General features: G+C 40.2%; 3 protein-coding genes and 1 non-coding gene across 4 annotated transcripts; all 4 read right to left on the bottom strand.

Moving 5' to 3' along the window:
- Window positions 1–216: 216 nt before the first annotated feature.
- B0H65DRAFT_510243 (Aldehyde/histidinol dehydrogenase) lies at window positions 217–1820 on the bottom strand (the record flags this gene model as incomplete). The annotated part of the gene is made up of 3 exons (XM_062828380.1): window positions 217–1233; window positions 1298–1399; window positions 1464–1820. 3 exons carry the CDS (start codon window positions 1818–1820, stop codon window positions 217–219), a joined length of 1476 nt encoding a protein of 491 aa, XP_062678969.1.
- A 451-nt stretch (window positions 1821–2271) lies between these two features.
- On the bottom strand, window positions 2272–3867 carry B0H65DRAFT_431655 (uncharacterized protein; the record flags this gene model as incomplete). The annotated part of the gene is made up of 3 exons (XM_062824959.1): window positions 2272–2422; window positions 2479–3555; window positions 3614–3867. 3 exons carry the CDS (start codon window positions 3865–3867, stop codon window positions 2272–2274), a joined length of 1482 nt encoding a protein of 493 aa, XP_062678968.1.
- A 1065-nt stretch (window positions 3868–4932) lies between these two features.
- On the bottom strand, window positions 4933–5022 carry B0H65DRAFT_t341. The gene has a single exon. It is a non-coding gene; the product is annotated as a tRNA-Pro (tRNA).
- Window positions 5023–5593: 571 nt separating this feature from the next.
- B0H65DRAFT_510241 (S-adenosyl-L-methionine-dependent methyltransferase) lies at window positions 5594–6890 on the bottom strand (the record flags this gene model as incomplete). Its single annotated transcript, XM_062828379.1, has 2 exons — window positions 5594–5827; window positions 5964–6890. The coding sequence occupies 2 exons, from the start codon at window positions 6888–6890 to the stop codon at window positions 5594–5596; spliced, it is 1161 nt and encodes a 386-aa protein (XP_062678967.1).
- Between the last annotated feature and the right edge of the window lie 10505 nt (window positions 6891–17395).

The raw sequence follows: 17395 nt of genomic DNA, 5'->3' as shown, positions 1-17395 counted from the left end.
AGCTCCATATGGCAAAAGGCCGAAATAGCCTCAGCTTTACAATCCGGCACCGCATTTCCGCAAGCCTAGACAATTGTTTCTATTATGGACATGAACAGTAAATCGTCAGAGTCAGTCATTGTTCACACTTCACGGTGGTAGACAGGAAGCATCAGCCCATTGTAACGTTAATACGGCCATATGAAATGGAGTCAAGAAGTCATGACTCGCACTACGTCAGAAAGCATACATCAGCTTGGATGTAGCGAGGGTAACAATCTTCCTCTCCGTGAAGGCCTCAACCCGGGCCATGCCACCGAACCGACCATAACCGCTGCTTCCACCGGTCCCTCCTTGAGGCAGAGTTGCCTCGACATACACGGTAGGCCCGTTGATGTGACAAGCACCTGCCCGAACCTGCCTCGCAATGTCGAGTGCTCTGACAACATCCGTCGAGAAAACGCTTGCACAGAGTGAAAACTCACTATCGTTGGCCAGCGCAACTGCTTCCTCGTCAGTTTCGAATTCGGAGAGGATAATGACGGGCCCAAACGACTCCTTCTTTGCAATATCCATATCCCGCTTCACCCCCTCTAGTACGTGAGGCCTCACAATGGTCTTGTTGGGACCCGTGATTTCCAGGTCACCCGCAAGCAGCTTCGCGCCGCCGCCATGAACCGCTGACTTCACCAAGTCGATGACGCGCCTCGCTGACGCCGGCGTGAAAAGGCCCGAGAGCGAGACACCGGAATCTTCCAGATGGTTCCCGGTCTTCACAGTCGCTACCTTAGCTAGAAGTTTCGCTTTGAACTTCTCACTGATGGATCGGTGAAGCAACACACGCTCGGTCGACATGCAAATCTGCCCGCTATATGACAAAGCGCCGAATACCACAGCCTCAACCGCTGCATCAATGTTGGCATCGTCAAAGATAATGACTGGTGCCTTGCCGCCAAGCTCCAGGATACACTGCTTCACACACTCAGCTGCCCAACTACCAATGATTCGTCCGACACGGTCGCTTCCAGTAAAGTTGACCCGGAGAACCTTTGGGTGCTTGACGGCAAACTCGGTCACCTGCGGTGCTCTTTCCGGGCTCGTAGGGAGGAAGTTCAGGCATCCTGGCGGCAGCCCGGCGGCGGTCAAGGCTCTCACAACTAGGTGCTGGCTTTTGGGGCTGAACTCAGATGGCTTCAGCACGACTGTGTTCCCGCAAATGAGGGGACAGGCGACAGCCCTTGCTGTGAGATTCACCTGTTGATACTGATCAGCGCTTTTCAAAGGGTATCAAACTCAGAGCAAGCTTCGCATCACCTACTGGAGCGTTCCAGGGAGCTATCCCAAACACGACCCCGACCGGCTGTCTCTCCATGAATGCCGTCGTCCCGGGACGGTCCGTCGGGATGACTTCGCCTCGTATCTGAGTGGCCAGACCGGCGATTTCCCTCAAGTGTTCCAGCGGTGGAGTGAATGTTGATCTTCACCCAGTAATCTGGCGCCGATATCTCCTGGGACATTATCTCACCGGCATCCTGGTGTAAATACGAGTCGAGTATGTCGGCAGCCTTCAGGAAGACCATTCGTCTAGCGGTAGGACCTCTTTTGGACCATGACTGGTATGCCTCGTAGGCGTTTTCGATGGCAAGGCTGTAGTCGTCGACAGAAGCTGATGCGCAATCGTATATGTGTTGGCCCGTCATCGGGTTGTTGACAGGGAAGGTGGCGCCGTCTGAGCTGGGTTGGGATTTTCCATTGATGTATAGCAGCTGTGGTTGTTCCATGAAAGTGGACAGGCCAGAGCTATGCTCATGAGCCTCGGTCGGCTGTGGATCTGGTGTCATGTTGCTTGCTCTTTCTGCGACTTAGTTAGTACCTGTCCGTGTATGTGAGTTGCTTCCTAACTTGGAAGCACGATGAATCTGACTGGGAAATCCAGTATCAAAATAAGGATGAAGGGTTTAATCCTTGACTGTCGAACGGGGCCGAATTCTTCATATGGGGTATCTGCCGGCGACGAGAGCAACCAGCGTAGCACTTGTGCCGCCGCCTAAATTACTTCTTCCGCTTCATGGTTCTGCCCCGCACGGCAGTGCTCGAGGTTAGTAAGTACATCCATGAGAACTTGGAAACAAGGTCATGAACCGGGGGGTGATAAGCTTCCCATTGATGCTGAACTCAGAATAGGTAGCGCGCCGTTCTAGACAGCGTATATCAATACATGTGAGAAAAGCTGACAAGGAACAGTAAGATCATAGCTATTTGACTGACGACCTTGAGCGGAGAGGTATATATCTATACTCGTTTTTTTTCTCGACGCCTCTTCCGCGCTCTTTTCAATTGCCCGATACGGAGCTGTTGCACCCACGATTTGCAATAATCGTAGATGGCTTGTGCCAGTAGTAGGAGCCCCGTGGCCAACACCACAGGAACCGCAATTTTCCAACTACAGGTTCGATATTAGCAGGGCAGTGACTAATGGAGGTATGCAGTGTCACCTACAAGTAGTTAATCGAGTAATTTGGCCCGGGAAAGTGTTCAAAGTTTTGACCAAAGTAGCCGGTGATAAACGTCAGGGGAAGAAAGATGATGGTGACTATCGTAAGTTGCTTCATGGACTCATTCTGATTCGCCGATATCGTGTTGAAGAGGAGGTCAATCATGCCCTCGGCCGAGCCTTTCAGCTGGGTCAATGATTCAGTGATCAAGAGGCAGTGATCAAGAACATCTCCAAGGTAGATATAGGTTGTCGGTGTGATGATGACGCCATGACTCGGGTCTTGGAGATTCCTGGTTGCTACGTCTTGCGACATGTTTGTTTTGTGGTCGCGGAGAGCGTTTATGAGAGTGATTACTGGGTTTATGAAGCCCAGCATCTTGTTCATCTCGGTGACGAGAATGTAAAGGCTCTTGGTGTGCTTGATATTGGGCTTGGTCAGCACGTCAAGCTCGAGATCGCCAATGACTTCGGTATAGCACGTAGTCACCGGCATGGCTAGGTCAATGATGGCATCAATGATAGCCTGACCGACCATGGAAGCGTCGCAAGACTGCCGAATGATGGTGTCCTTGGTCTGGAGGCGGCGTATAATGGGAGCCTCGACATCTTGAGCCGAACACTCGAAGAAACTGATGATAGTGTTATCTTGAGTGACGAACATGGCTACCTGTTCGCAGGCAACGGCTAGATGCCTAGACACTAAGGCTGAGTGTTGTTTCATGTAATGTGTGCGTGGCTCATCCAATCTTGAGTGGTACGTCTGTAGTGTCCGAAGCCCGCGAAGATTTGGATTGCGGAAGGAGCTTGGTGAGGAGTCGGTCTGACCACAAAGACTACCTGGTAGATTAGGACTTCCTCTCTCGAGCTTTCGGTCTGGGGAATCATGTCTTGTACGGGTGAAATATTCTTTCAAGCGGCTATAGAGGTTTGGACCGCCATTGCCACCCCACTCACCATTTCTCCCGCTGCCTTTCGCTTTATCGCTATCAACGTATTCTGAATCGCTGTCTTCGGCATCTGAGTCCTGTATGTGGACAAGTTTCTGGAGCGTCAAGACGATGAAGACATGAGTTGGGAACCTAAGCGCATCGTCAGAACTTGACCAAGCCGATGAAGGGTCCGCAGGCATATACACACCATTCAGCTTTGATCCTGTTTCGCGTGTTCATGAGATCTTCGATAGCAAGGCGATGCAGGTTCTTGTGCCGACCCAGTAACTGGATGACATCCCAGCTTAGACCATTGACGTTGATCCAGCGGCATTTGACCCATTCCGGCTGGGGCAGGTTCATGAATGTAGCGAGCGTTTCGTTGTTACGCCTATGTGTGGCAAGGCGATCGTGTGAGAAGTCGACCACGGTGATATCACATGGTGCACTAAGGGTAGGCATCGACGCATGTCCTCCATCTGCCTTCCTCGGATCAAGCCCGGGTTCTGCGCCGGCTACACAACATCATAGTTAGCATAGGACCCGGGAAGTCGGTTATAGAATGCCTGCGTACGGTGCCAGCCAGGCCCACCAACATCAAAGTCCTGGAAGTCGTCGACGGTCTTAAAAATACCAGATCGAACAGTCGAACGACGGCGGACGCTGGGAATATCCGCGGTAGAAATGGTGGACAGTGTGTCCATGTGAGCCGGGGTGGTGCCCATTGAGTTGTCGTATGGATATTGGACGTGAGGCCTTTGTGATCGGTCGTCATTCCATCCATCATCCTCCCCATCTCCAGGGGTCATGGATTGCATTGGCCATGTCCCCTGTGCAGCGAAGTCACGGGCGTTGTGATATGCTCCCATACCCGGGATAGCTTCGTTGTTTTCAGCACCAACATCGCGACTGTAGCTGCGACCGTGATTGGCGTGGGTTTGCACACCAACGTCGTCATTACGACTGGGCGACCTGGATCCCATTATGCTCCTGGCAAATTTCAAAAGGCACAAACAGCCCTTCTTCCTTCTGTCGCGCTTTTGACCGGAACGATATCGCGTGCAGGGTAGCTGACATGCCGTGGATTCAGTATGCTCACGGTTCGCTGGAAGAGGGATGCCAAGAGAGACAAATAAACAGGGGAGTAGCTTCGGCAGTAAGATGCTACTTGTGATCGAAAGCCAGAGTTTCTTGCACAGGTGAGAACTATAAAATCCGGCGATGCAGCGGTCTACTGAATATTCTTTCCATGTTGCCTCGAGCCAAGGTGTACGTCCCTTGCAGTGTAAATGTGGTACTCGGAGCTAGGAAGTTGTAGATCATCCAACGTCGCGTCGGTCTTTCTTGGTTATCAGCGCACGAACAAACGAACCGAGCATTTGAGACGAAGAACATCGTCATGCAATGTTATACAGCCGGCTTATCAATATGAGAGCAACCGATATAACCAGCGAGACGGAAATGGAAGATGCGTGATGCATCAAAAAGGCCCAAAAAAAAAACTAAAGGGAATAAAAGAAAAAATATGGGGCCACCCGGGGATTGAACCCGGGACCTCTCGCAAGAATGCTCAGGATTGAACCCTAAGCGAGAATCATACCACTAGACCAGCGGCCCTGATTGGTTATTGAACCTGCCGTTTAAAGTTTTTACCTATATTCTACACCAAGTGTATCAGCACCGCTTGCTTCTCGGGGCAGGTGTTAACGACAGACCCCCACTGGACAAAGTTCATGTTCTCAACTTTGCAGGTTTCCACATCATTTCCCTTTCCTGAACTGTGCTATGGGCGGTTGATCGGGTGCCCCCAACCACACCACTACTCATTGCATTTTCTTCTTAATTATACTCAAAGTTTTCATCACTCCACTGCCTGTGACCAAGTCCAGTCCAGTCAAATACAACTGAAGACCAAGGTAATGCAGCCAACGCAGTGTCGCTCAACAAAGTCCAGTAGCAGACAACAAAGCAAGACCGGAGCGCGTGCGAAAAGATACACAAATCGAACCATCCAAGCCGTTGCCGATTGAATATCAAAATCCCGACATACGAGAACATCCATCGGGTAGATTACTTCTCCAGCTGAGAATGCACGTCTCTGAAACAACTGCGCATCGCCCATGCCTCGAGTCTGGACCTTTGCTCACTGAACACTCACACCTTTCACCACTTTCATGCCTATTCCCCCCTACTCCGGCTTTTGACCGTACACCACCTGCCACCTCACATATCCGTGTATGCTCATATCCTTCAATTCTCGGCGCGCATGAGCAGCGAATACCGCGATCTGCTCCTGTGTCCATCCCAATACATTTCCAAACATGAACTGCATGACACCTTCAGCATCAGACGAGATCGCCGCGTAATAATAGAGACCAACTTCCTTTTGCTTCGGGTCCCTTGGCCAGGGCGAGGTAGGCATCTATAACACACAAATTAGCGTTCAATTTCCGAGGGACAGTGCTATTAGGTGTGCTGCTAAGCGGCTCGCTTTCCCGTCATGTCAAACAAGCCCGTTGAGCCCCGCAGTAATGAATGGGGATGAAATGTGGCCGTACCTTGAAATTTTTGACTTCGACGTTTATAAAGCCGGCATCCCTCATCGCCTTCTCCATCAGGCCATTGTCAGCCATCGCCATGATCTTTCCGATCTTCTTGCCCGCCTCATCGAACAATTTACCCCACTGGCCCCATGCAGACTCCGGAAGAACAGTGCCATCGTCAGACTTGATCATTGTCGAAAGATCAGAATGCTCGAGCCAGCCGCCAGGCTTGCAGCACCGGTACGCCTCTTTGTAGACTTCCGTCAAATCTCCAAAGGCCCCGTTCAGAAACTGCATATGGATGAAATCGAAATGGTCTTCTCGGAAGGTCCACTCCTTGGTAGCGTCATTGATTTCGAACTCGAGATTGGGGGGGACCCAGCTAGGCTGGACAGGCGAAATATCGGTACCGACCACCTTGCAGTTGTTGTATTTGTCGGCAAAGTCGATAGCCCATATTCCTGAGCCTGTACCGATATCAACGGCATTCTTAAGGTTGCTCTCTACGAGCGGTGCCTGATGTAGTTTTCCACCAAGCATGAGATCGCAGGCGTGGTAGATAATATCGAGGGCTTCGATGTGTTTGGAATCGTTAGGACCCCAGTACTCCCCGTCGGTTACGGAGTCGCTGTGGTAAGTCCGGCCATTGATGGTACGGTAGTTCAGGATGCTCGAAGAAATCGAGGCAGTCGAACTGTCAGCGTCACTTCCTAGGGATGAGTCTGTATCATCACCGTCGTCTAGCTGCGGAAGGCCTTGCTGAAGCCAATGTGAGCCAGGGAGGGCGTCAGTCGGCTCGATCGCCGTCCTCGCAGCAGGAGATGCTGCACCGGGAGATGCGGGTTCAGGGGATGTAGCGCCAGGGGTTGATGTCTTCGCTTTGGCGACATCCGGGCTTCCAGGCGTTGGCGATTGGGGCTTCCTCTTCACGGGGGTACTCATGGCTGGAGGCTGTTGTCTCTCAAGTCCAGTGTGTGTAGGTACTTGTTGGATTAAACAAGAGGAACAAAGATGCAGTGAATGTCAGACAAGGATGCGAGGACGGTGGCCGCTTGAGAACCAACTCTCACGCGGCCGGGGATGCTTCTTAAACGAAACAGAGTCCCAACCGCGCCGACCAGGTGCCTCGGGCCTCTAAGCCTATCTAGGAAGCTGTTACGCCAATGTGCCTGATCGCTCTGCTCTTTCAGGCCTGCGTGCAAACTGAGGAAGATTCAAACGCAATACCGCTTTTTCTCATTCAAATGAGATTCATCTAACCCCCTTGTATAGGTACCTAGCCATCCTGAAAGTAGTAAAAGAGTTCTCTGCAAGCACTACCGCTTTTTTTCACTCGATATGGTTTTACTCAACCAATCCTGCTACTGGATCGTTCCCAAGAAACCCTGTGACCCGCATCAACTCACTAGAAGATTGGTCGTATCCCTTGTTAGGCTTTGCTAGTCCGGATCTCAGCGCAGGTTGAGTAAAACCACATCAAGTGATAAAAAGCGGTACGCTACTAACGAACTTTCCGGGAGGGGATTGTACACGTGCTACGTTTTTATCGCGTAGGACAACGTAGATCACGGAAGTCGGCAAAATAGATCCGTAACTTCGGGACAGAAGCACAACGCCCGCAGTAATCACAGTGTATATCACGTTCAGCCTGTGGTATACACGGTACCGACGGCATCGTTGAAGCGGTCGTTCGACCACTTATTCACCGTTGTCTCCTTACAAATTTCCTGTTCCAGAAACGCCGTGCCGCCCAACTGGGTCTTAGTCTACCACCCTGGCAGCCCAGCGGGACACCGGCAACCCGGGCAGGATCCTATCGGACAGCCGATATTCCGTCCGCACAGCAGCACGAACGGTACATAGAGGTACGTATTTCAAAATAAGGTCTGAACAACCAAACCATAGGTTGGAAGAGGAAGAAGAAGAATGTATTTTACGACTACGTTCTACCAGTACATGATAATAAGTCGTGCCCGCGACGGCGGCAGGGCAAAGGTACAAAAAGCAGGCAAAAAGTCCCATGGGTCAGGCTCTAGCTTGGCCGGGGGCAGAAAAACCTTTCCATCTCTGAGTTGGCGTGCGCGTCAACCGGCGGGGGAGAGCCCCTCGCATTCAACGGTCATTGCGCGATTGGGTTTGCAGCATTCAACGCCGTTGTGACCTCACAACTGATAAGCACGATTGTACAGACTAGGGAACTCAAGATGTGCAGTAAAACGAAACTGAATTCCGTAAAGAAGTATTGTGAAAGCGTGATCCTACGAGAGGTAAACTGCAAGACTAGAAGCCACAAATCAAAGTAATATTAAGTGTAAGGAGGAAAAGGGAAGTAGTCAAACGAAGGTATTACGGTTCTGGATATATAAGTTAGAACTGCCAGTCGTCGCCGCCTTCCTAATCCGTACAGCTTATCAATAAGAATATAAACCTTCTATTTAACATACTATAGTACTCTATGCCCGGTACCCTATTACCTAGTCGCTAATGCTCGAGGAACTTGTCCAACTATACTATAACATTACCCCCCCCCTTCCGAAGAAAGGTTCAACCCTAAAGCCGTAAGAGAAAAAGAAATATAAAATAAAAGAAAAGAAAAATATAATTATATAAAAGGTCGTAAATAAATATATAAACCTATTGTAATAGTTGGTTCAATTTATTATATTGCGATAGAAGAGAAATAAAATAAAACTCTATGCTAAGAATCGTACAATGACAAAATGAAATAAATATATAAAATCATTATAACGGTTAATATAATTTTTTATATTATAATAAAAGTTTTTAAAAGGAAACGTGAAATAAATTCTACTCCGCGTATTACGATTATATTTTTCATCTAATTGCCATATTACTAAAAATTATAAATTTTTTTTCCCCTAATTGGATTCGAATAGACCGCTTCCCAAGTAGAGGACAAATACTATCGGACCTTAGCGTACTCTCGTCAAATAGTATAGGCTATTATACAATACTACTATACTATATAATTAATATTATAGTCTATAATTGATTATTATAATTGTTCTTCTTATTAATTGCTACTTTTTTCTTCAAAACCTCCTTAAAGCCTTACTTTTTATTAATCCTTCTACTGGTAGGTTATTGTTTTTATAGTCTTTAGTGACTATATTATTTTCTATCGCTTTTAATTATAAATATAACCTTTTCGGTGGTCCCGGCTTTTCTAGGTTATTATTGTAGTATTCCCTTAATTTTCGTACCGCGTTTTTAAATCCCTTAGCCTTATATTAAATTAAGTTTAGGTCCTAACCTTTCTAATTAATTTAGTAATTTAATTGCCTATTAATTAATTTATAAATTATAATTTCTTTTACCTCCTATTCTTCTTTATCGTTAATAATTTCGCCGCCCGGTTTTTGTTAGTTTACCCAAGTAGTAAATTACTTAGGTCTTTCTTTAATCGGTTAGTATAGAATACTTTTAAACCTTTCTAGGATGTTAGGATTTCTAATTCGTACGAATATCCAATCATTCCAACGATTTTATAAAGTATATAAATTAATAGAAAATCTAATTTATTACTTAGTTTATTAGTAGATTAAATCTTTTTAATAATAAAAACCTTATTATTAACCCTAAAATCCGGTTAGCGTCGATAACAGTTCGTTTATTTCGTTTATTTTTTTAAGCCTTATAAATTGCCGATTTAGCTATAGTTTATACCCTTTCTAATCTTTAAGCTCTTTATTTTATTTTCTTTTTTAATAATTTCTCCTTTGGGGTACTTTATTGCTTATTATATATTCTTTATATCTAGTCTATCGTAGGTAGTATGTATTTATATCCGAATAGGACTTTGTATAGCGATATTCCGTTTAAATTCTTATATGGAAATATCCCTTAGACGAAATCTAAAGCGGGTAGTAAATCCGACCAATCGTTTTAATTATAAAATATATAGGGTCTTAATCTTTGATTAATATATTCATTTATAATCTCTACCTAGCCGGCGGTTTATAAGTGACCGGTATTGCTTAATTTCTATTTAATCCGTAGTAAGTGAGCTAATTCTTAAGTAAAATCCGGAATAAATTGGGGACTTCTATTATTTATAACGTTTTAAAGTAGACTCAAAATTCAGTATAGTCCTTTATAGTAGAATGGGGCGGCCTTTTTTCCCATTACTATATCTTTATATAGGATATATTAAAATAGTTTTGAAAAGCGGTCGATTATTATTAATACGTTGTTATACCCTTTTTTATTTTTAGGTATAGATTTGAAGTTTATAATAATAGATTGCTACGCTCTATAATCGGATTAGGGAAATATAGTAAAAAATAATTTAGGGGTTTTATTCAGTAGGACTTTTAAAGAATAATGAATATAGTAATTATTAATATATCGGTTTATATTTATTATTAACTTAGGCTACTAATAATGAGGGGTAATTATTTTTCTCATTTTATTCCTCCTTGGATATACCGTAAATAGTATATTATAATATTTTTTTTTTATTACTTTAGTCTTAAAGTTATTGGTATTTAGGACGATGAATTTCCTATTATATAGTATTAGGCTTTATATATATAAGAGGTGCGGGTCTTTTTCGCCTTCGTCGTCGGCCGCCGAAGTGGTTTTCGTATAATAAATAGAAATAGATTTATTCGTTCGGTTAGCGTGCAAAATTTATTTAATTAATAATTGTAATCAAATATGATCTTCTTTTCTTTATAGTTATTCGTCGCCGCTTTAATCTTTAGACCTTAATTTGACAGGGGCTAGTACTATTGGCGTAGGTAAAAAGATAATTAGGAATTCGGCTATTAGCGTTTTTTCTTTACCGCTAATATATATATAAATTCTATTTTTAGATTTTAAGAATCTTAATATCCATTAGTCCTCCCTCTTTTAGATTATAGTTTTTATTTCCTTTAATTTTCTTAATGATATATTCGCCGCTATATTATCCTTGCTAGGTCGGTATATTATTTTAAAATTATAGTTTTGCTTATTTAATTTAATATAAATTAAATAATTCTTTTATTAAGAAATATTCTAATACTTAGTAATTTATGATTATAGTAAATAGTTTATTAGCATTTTTTAATTCTAAGCACTATAATTTTAGTTTCTTTTAATTATTATTAAGAGTTCTTTATTATAAACTGGGCTTGGCACTGAATTACACCGAAAGGGTGTTGTACGATTACTGTCTGACTGTATTACAGGATTGAAAAAAATAATGTGCACGTTAAACCCTAACCCGATTGGTGCCCGTATAAGGTTTGGTGCCCGTGTAAGACGACCCTGGTGCCCGCGGATGAAATGCCCTTAATATTAAAGTTATTTAATTTGATTAAGGATATAACCTTAATACCAAAATTCTTGTACTTTCTAATATAATAGTATACCTATTAGTCTTTAATAAGAAGCTAATTCTTCTAGATATATTGAAGAACCATTTTCTGGCCTTGAAATTGGGTTTTTGATTTCTCCTAAATAGCTTAGAATTTTGGTTTAGTATTGGCGTATATTATAAGTTTGAATATATTTACAACGTCATAGGGGTCGTTTATAGTTTTAGCCGCCGCCTTCGAATTAAAGTTGTATATTAATAAGTAAATGCCTTAATTAATTAAATTAAAAGACATTAGATTATCCTAATTATTTTTACGTTCCTTATCCTTAAAATTATCGTCATCGTTATCCTTTTACTTCTTTTACTTCTTTTTAATATTAAATAATACGTTCTTAACAATGTAGAATAGATAGAGTTGTTGCTGGGTATTAGGGAAAGTATTACTAAATAATTACTTTATTTCCTTATATTTATTTATAACGACGACGATAGATTTAAGAAAGTTGTACCGTAAGTTTAATTTTTTATTATCCTCTATTAGGAAATTACATACTTCCTACTTCTCGTTGTTAATAATACTAAAAATATAATTAAATACCGAATTAGTAGAAGAAATATTCGAAACTTAGTAAAAGGGATAATAAAACCGGTTGGTATTATACGTATTATCGATAATCATAACCTTAAGAAATGTTTTAACTATATTTATATAAATTGGGAAGGTAAAAATAAGGCCTAATAATCGTTCCTTATCGTTTAGATCGATTCTTTTAGTATATTTAATATTATTATCGTTAAATAATTTAATTAGGGCGCTAGTTGGGGTATAGTTATTGAAATTGCAACGACGCGTACGTTATATATATTGGTTCTTGTATATACGGATCTAGGAAAGTCCTCTCGTACTATAGTAGTAATTTCTCGAATTTATATAATATTAAGTTTAGAAGTGTCGTCGACCTTCTTAAATATTTCTAGCTTTATTTTACGGTGTTGGGGGTACGTAGATTGTGACGGCGCTGGCAGACTGGGTTTGGGCCTGGGTGCTATGCGCGATGGAATAAGGTATATAGAGATTCTGAGTATGGTACGGGCTAGAGGATACAAGTTATTTAATTAATTATATTAAGATTGGTTGTAGGGTAGACCTTAGTACGTATAGGGGTTTATTTATCGGTGGGCTGGAAAAGGCGACAACGAAAAAGGGCTTGATTGTTGTTGTCTAATGGAAGAGGAGAAACGGAAACTAGGGCAGCCTAAATACCTGGAAGGGAGTGCCGGTGAATGGGCAAAGTCGGTGAATGGGCGGCCCAGGGCACGGACTTCCAACAAAATATCCTTAGCGGTATTGAAAAGTCTTTCTACTTACGCTATGCAGGCGTTGAGTAGGCTATCGATATTAGGGAAATTTATAATTTCTAGAAGGAATTTCTCTATATTTTCTTAAAGGGGTTTCGGGGCCGGGAGGCTTCGGGTTCGGCGCTATTAACCGTCGTCGTCGTTATCGGTATTCCGGCCGCGGGATTTCCGGGCGCGTGTCGGCTTGCCGCTAGACCGCGGCCATCGTTCCCGACTGCTATAATACCTACTTTTTCGATACGTAATTAATATAATATCGTAAATAGGGGTGATCGGACGTCCTAAATACGATTCTAATATCAAAGTTAGTTTTACTGTCGTCGTCGACTAAGAACCCGCATTTCAACGTTTCGCGAGCTTTTGGGAGTATAAAATAAATTACTTAATAATATAATTAATTAGGATTCATCCTGCCGCCTTCGAAACTCTAATTGTCTAATATTCGCTTATTACTACGCTCTATCTACTTATTCTAAACCTTTTCAATAAGTTGATTATAATTATATAATACTTACTTTAATTACCTAATCATTATAATAATATAGGGGTTTATGTAAGTCTATACTCTAGAGTCTATAAATAATCTTTTACGTTAGGTATAAAAACCCTTCCCCCTCCCTTCTTCTCCCCTCTCCTCTTCTTCCTCTTTTTATCGCTACTACTATTTATTCTACCGGTTTTTATATTATAACCCTCCACCTGTCTAATAATAAACGCTTTATTTTTCTACTTTATTAACTCTCTTATAATACTATATACCTCCCTCCTTACGCAATTTATACTTTTAATTTTACCAAAATTATTATTAATATAGAGGCTACTAAGGAATTTAACGATAACCTCCTTTTCGAATACGCTAATGAATTTACTTACTTTATGAAGTATAAATATATTCTACCCCAATCTCCCGTTCTTATTAATATTCTTTCTTCAGCGCTATTTTATATTCGACCGCTACTTATAAATATACTTACTATTCCTGTACTTATAATTAACCTACTATTTTAATGCCCTTTAGAATATAATTATAGGCCTATTTTACTTTTTAGGTACTTACTAGTTTTGATAATTACGTCCCTATAGAGGTTACCGATTGTAAGTAGGTTATTATAGTCGCCGCTGTTAGATTGTAGGAGATTTACTATAAGTATTATATTAACTATCTGAAATTCTCGTCCAACCTTTACCTTTATAGGGGTTTAAATTAGAATATTAGTAAAATAGTTACCCGCAGCTAACGTATTCCTACTATATATATTCGCTTTTATAAAATGGCTCTTATACCCCTTATTATAATTAATTGTAATAACGCTTAAAGCTCCTCCAATTCCCCCGGCGCCCCGGACTCTTCTAATACTTCCGACGCTTTTAACTTTTTTAAAGTTTTAAATATTTTTAATTCCTTTAAGGCTTTTAATGTTACTAATATCCCTACCTCTATTTTAAATATTGTTTCCCTGCTTCTTAATAGCCCGTTCGTTGTATACTTTATTAATTTTGAAATTAAGATTAATAAATTGAATATTGCTATCGCCTTCTACAATAATATTTATATGTCCTTCTTTGCTAATATAGTTACTATTATAGTGGATTTAATTAATACTATTAGGATAGAATTATCGACGGTAATTACTATTATTAGTATTTTATAGAACTAGGTTACTACGCTTTCGGAAGTCTTGTAGGAGGATAATAAAGAGATTGCTGATATTATTGGTAAGGTTTAATTTTAATATTATAATTAATAGGCGCTATAGTAGCGTACGAGGTTAGAGATTTTAAGGAGTAGGTTTAATTCCCATATTAGTAATTGTAATTCAACTAAGTAAATAATCCCGAACCTTACTTATATTCGGTCGGAATAAATAGAAATATTGCCCTAGGATAATTAAATAGTTAATTCCTATTTTTATTTTCCTCTTAATTTTTACAATTCTTAACCTTAGTTATTGTATAATTTCTTAAATACTTTATTTTTATATTCTACTTCGTTTTCTTCTAATCCTCTACTCTTCTAGTCCTTTAATTCTAGCTTTACTTTATTTATATCTTCTTTTCTTCTAATACCTTAATTCTAGCCTCATTTTATTTATTTTTCCTTATTTTTTATCCCTTAATTCTAGCCTTACTTTACTAATCTTCTTTTATTTTCTATCCCTTAGGTTTAGCTTTACTTCGTCTATATTTCTTTACTTTTCTATCCCTTAAGTCCGGCCTTACTTCGTTTACATTTTTTAATTTCCTATATTATATAATTCAATTCTACTACTACTTCTTAATTATTTTAATTAACCCTTATCGACCTTATAACTAATCCTCCTACTTATTTCCTCCGCTATAATTCCCTCGCCTTATATTTTTCTAATAATTTTAAGTAATTTAAATTCTTTAACAATATCTACTTGTTATCCTGTTCCGGATACCCCTTCTACTTTACCTAATACTACCGATTCTTCCCCGAACCTACGTATTTTACAATAATTTCTACCTTATATTACAATATTTCGTCCTCGATATTTATTATTTCGCCCTTTAATATAACTATGTTTGGGTTGCTATAATAAAGCTCCAACAATACAATAGGGAAAACCAGGTAGATATAATAATATACTGGCAATTCCAATTAGAAGGCTATTTTCTTATCGCCTGTAACCTCTATAATTCGGAAAGGTCCTAGGAATTTATCCGAAAGCTTTACGCTCGGCCGTTATTATTTAATATTTTTTATATTGAGGAGTATTTAATCGCCGACTTTAAACTTACAAATTACAATTTACAAAACTTATTATACTATTTTATATACCCCTAGTTAACTTTATTTAAAACGTTAATTACCGCCGCCTGCAAGGGCACAGTATGGGTGAGCCGAAGGCTAAGCGAGGATTCTATCTATGATAGAAGATTTTAAATGGGGAAAAGAAAAGAGGAAGAGAATTAGGTATAAACGTGTAGACCTAAATAAATACCTTGGTTGTATAAGCGATAGCGGGACCTATATGCGGGTTACTGTTAATTAATCCTTTTACTCGCATCCCCTTTACCTGTAGGATAAACCCTATACGTGCTAAGATCTACCCTATGACTAGTTTTAGTATGGCTAATTGAATAGTTTGTATCCCTTAGATTGTGCTGCACCTAGAATCCTCTATATATCTTATTCTAATACTAATACCCTTATAAATTATATCTATACATAGCACCTAAACTTAATCTATTAGCGTTATTATATTACCCCCCCCCCCCCCCCCCCCCTACATAAAAGATTCGTCTACGAGTTTTGCTAAATAATTATATAGAATACTATAAATTATATTTATTTCTTTCTCGTAATACGTTGTAAATACCTTAATCTCTCCGTTTTGGAGTATTTATTATCGTCATATTATTCTGTATCTTCGTTAAACTAAATTATTAATCATTAGGGCAGGCCTGGAGCGTTTGGGTTGGCTTCGTAAAAGTCTTGAAGCGCTTTTAGCGCATATTTAAAATTAAACGTAGGATATTACTTTAAATTAGAGTCCTAACCTCTCTAGTCCGCCTAGTAGAAGAGCTTCCCGTTAACTACCTTAGAAGCTATAATTTGATTAACTTCCTATTCAGGGTCTCCGTCCTTATTTATAACCACTTTGGAATATTCGGGTACCTATTCCGGAAGCAGATTATTATTATACTTCTATAAATAGTCTATATAGAATATATTAGTACTTTTCTACCTTTCTAGTAGCTCTAATCAGTAGGAATACCCTATTTTCTTAATAATTTTATAATAATTATAGGTATTAGGGAAATCGAGCTTATTATTAGGTTGAATTATTATAAATTAGAACTTCCTAATAATAATAACCCTATTGCCTAATTTAAAATCGGGTTCCTTCTACTTTTTATTCGTTTACGTAACCTATTGTTCTTATACATTCCATATTATTTCCTAAGCGTACTCAATATAATTATATATACGCTAGGGGTAATCCTATATTTGCTTTCTAATTAATTACTCTATCCAGAGAATATTAGGGTTTTGGGTACAAGCGTCCTAATTGAAAAGTATCCTTATAGGGTAGCTAAATATAATTTTATATAGGGATAAACCTACATTATTTTATAGTAAATTATTCTATATAGCGTCTAAAGTGGGAATAGCCTTAAATTAATTATTTTAGTAATAATTAACAAATGGCTATAATTATTGATCAGTATAGATATTTATTACTTTTACTCAGCCTACTATCTAGTTATACTTTATAGTAGCTAATTTTTACTTTGTCCTAATTAATTTCGATATTTTATTAATGAATACGGACGTAAAATGTAGACCCCTATCCGAGATTATTTCTTCTAGTATACTATAAATATAGTAGAGTCCTTCGTAATATATTTGAATTGCATTACGGGCAGTTATATTTTTTGTATAAAGGGTAATTTAGAATGATTTTAGTAAGCGGTAAATTATAATTAGTACATTATTAAACCCGTATTTATCCTTTAGTATCTTCTTAAAATCTATAATAATAAATATCTGTTTTTGGGCGGGTAGGGGAATTAGGTATAGTAAGCCCGGGGTTTTATCCCTAGGAATTTTACTAGCCTTATATACTATATAGTTTTTAATAAAACGGTCTAGTTATATATAACTACTAGTGTTATATCTTAAAAATCGCTCTGGTTTTAATTCTCTTTAGGTAGACTACAACTAACGTCGAATAAGTTTTATCGATAATACGCGTACGTAGGTTATTCAATTTGGGGATAATTAGGCGATTTT

This window comes from Neurospora tetraspora, assembly GCF_033439725.1.
Source record: "Neurospora tetraspora strain CBS 560.94 chromosome Unknown B0H65scaffold_6, whole genome shotgun sequence".
NCBI classification, from domain to species: Eukaryota; Fungi; Ascomycota; class Sordariomycetes; order Sordariales; family Sordariaceae; genus Neurospora; species Neurospora tetraspora.
Note: the sequence above shows the minus strand (reverse complement) of the source record. Positions and strands in the feature narration are given on the sequence as shown.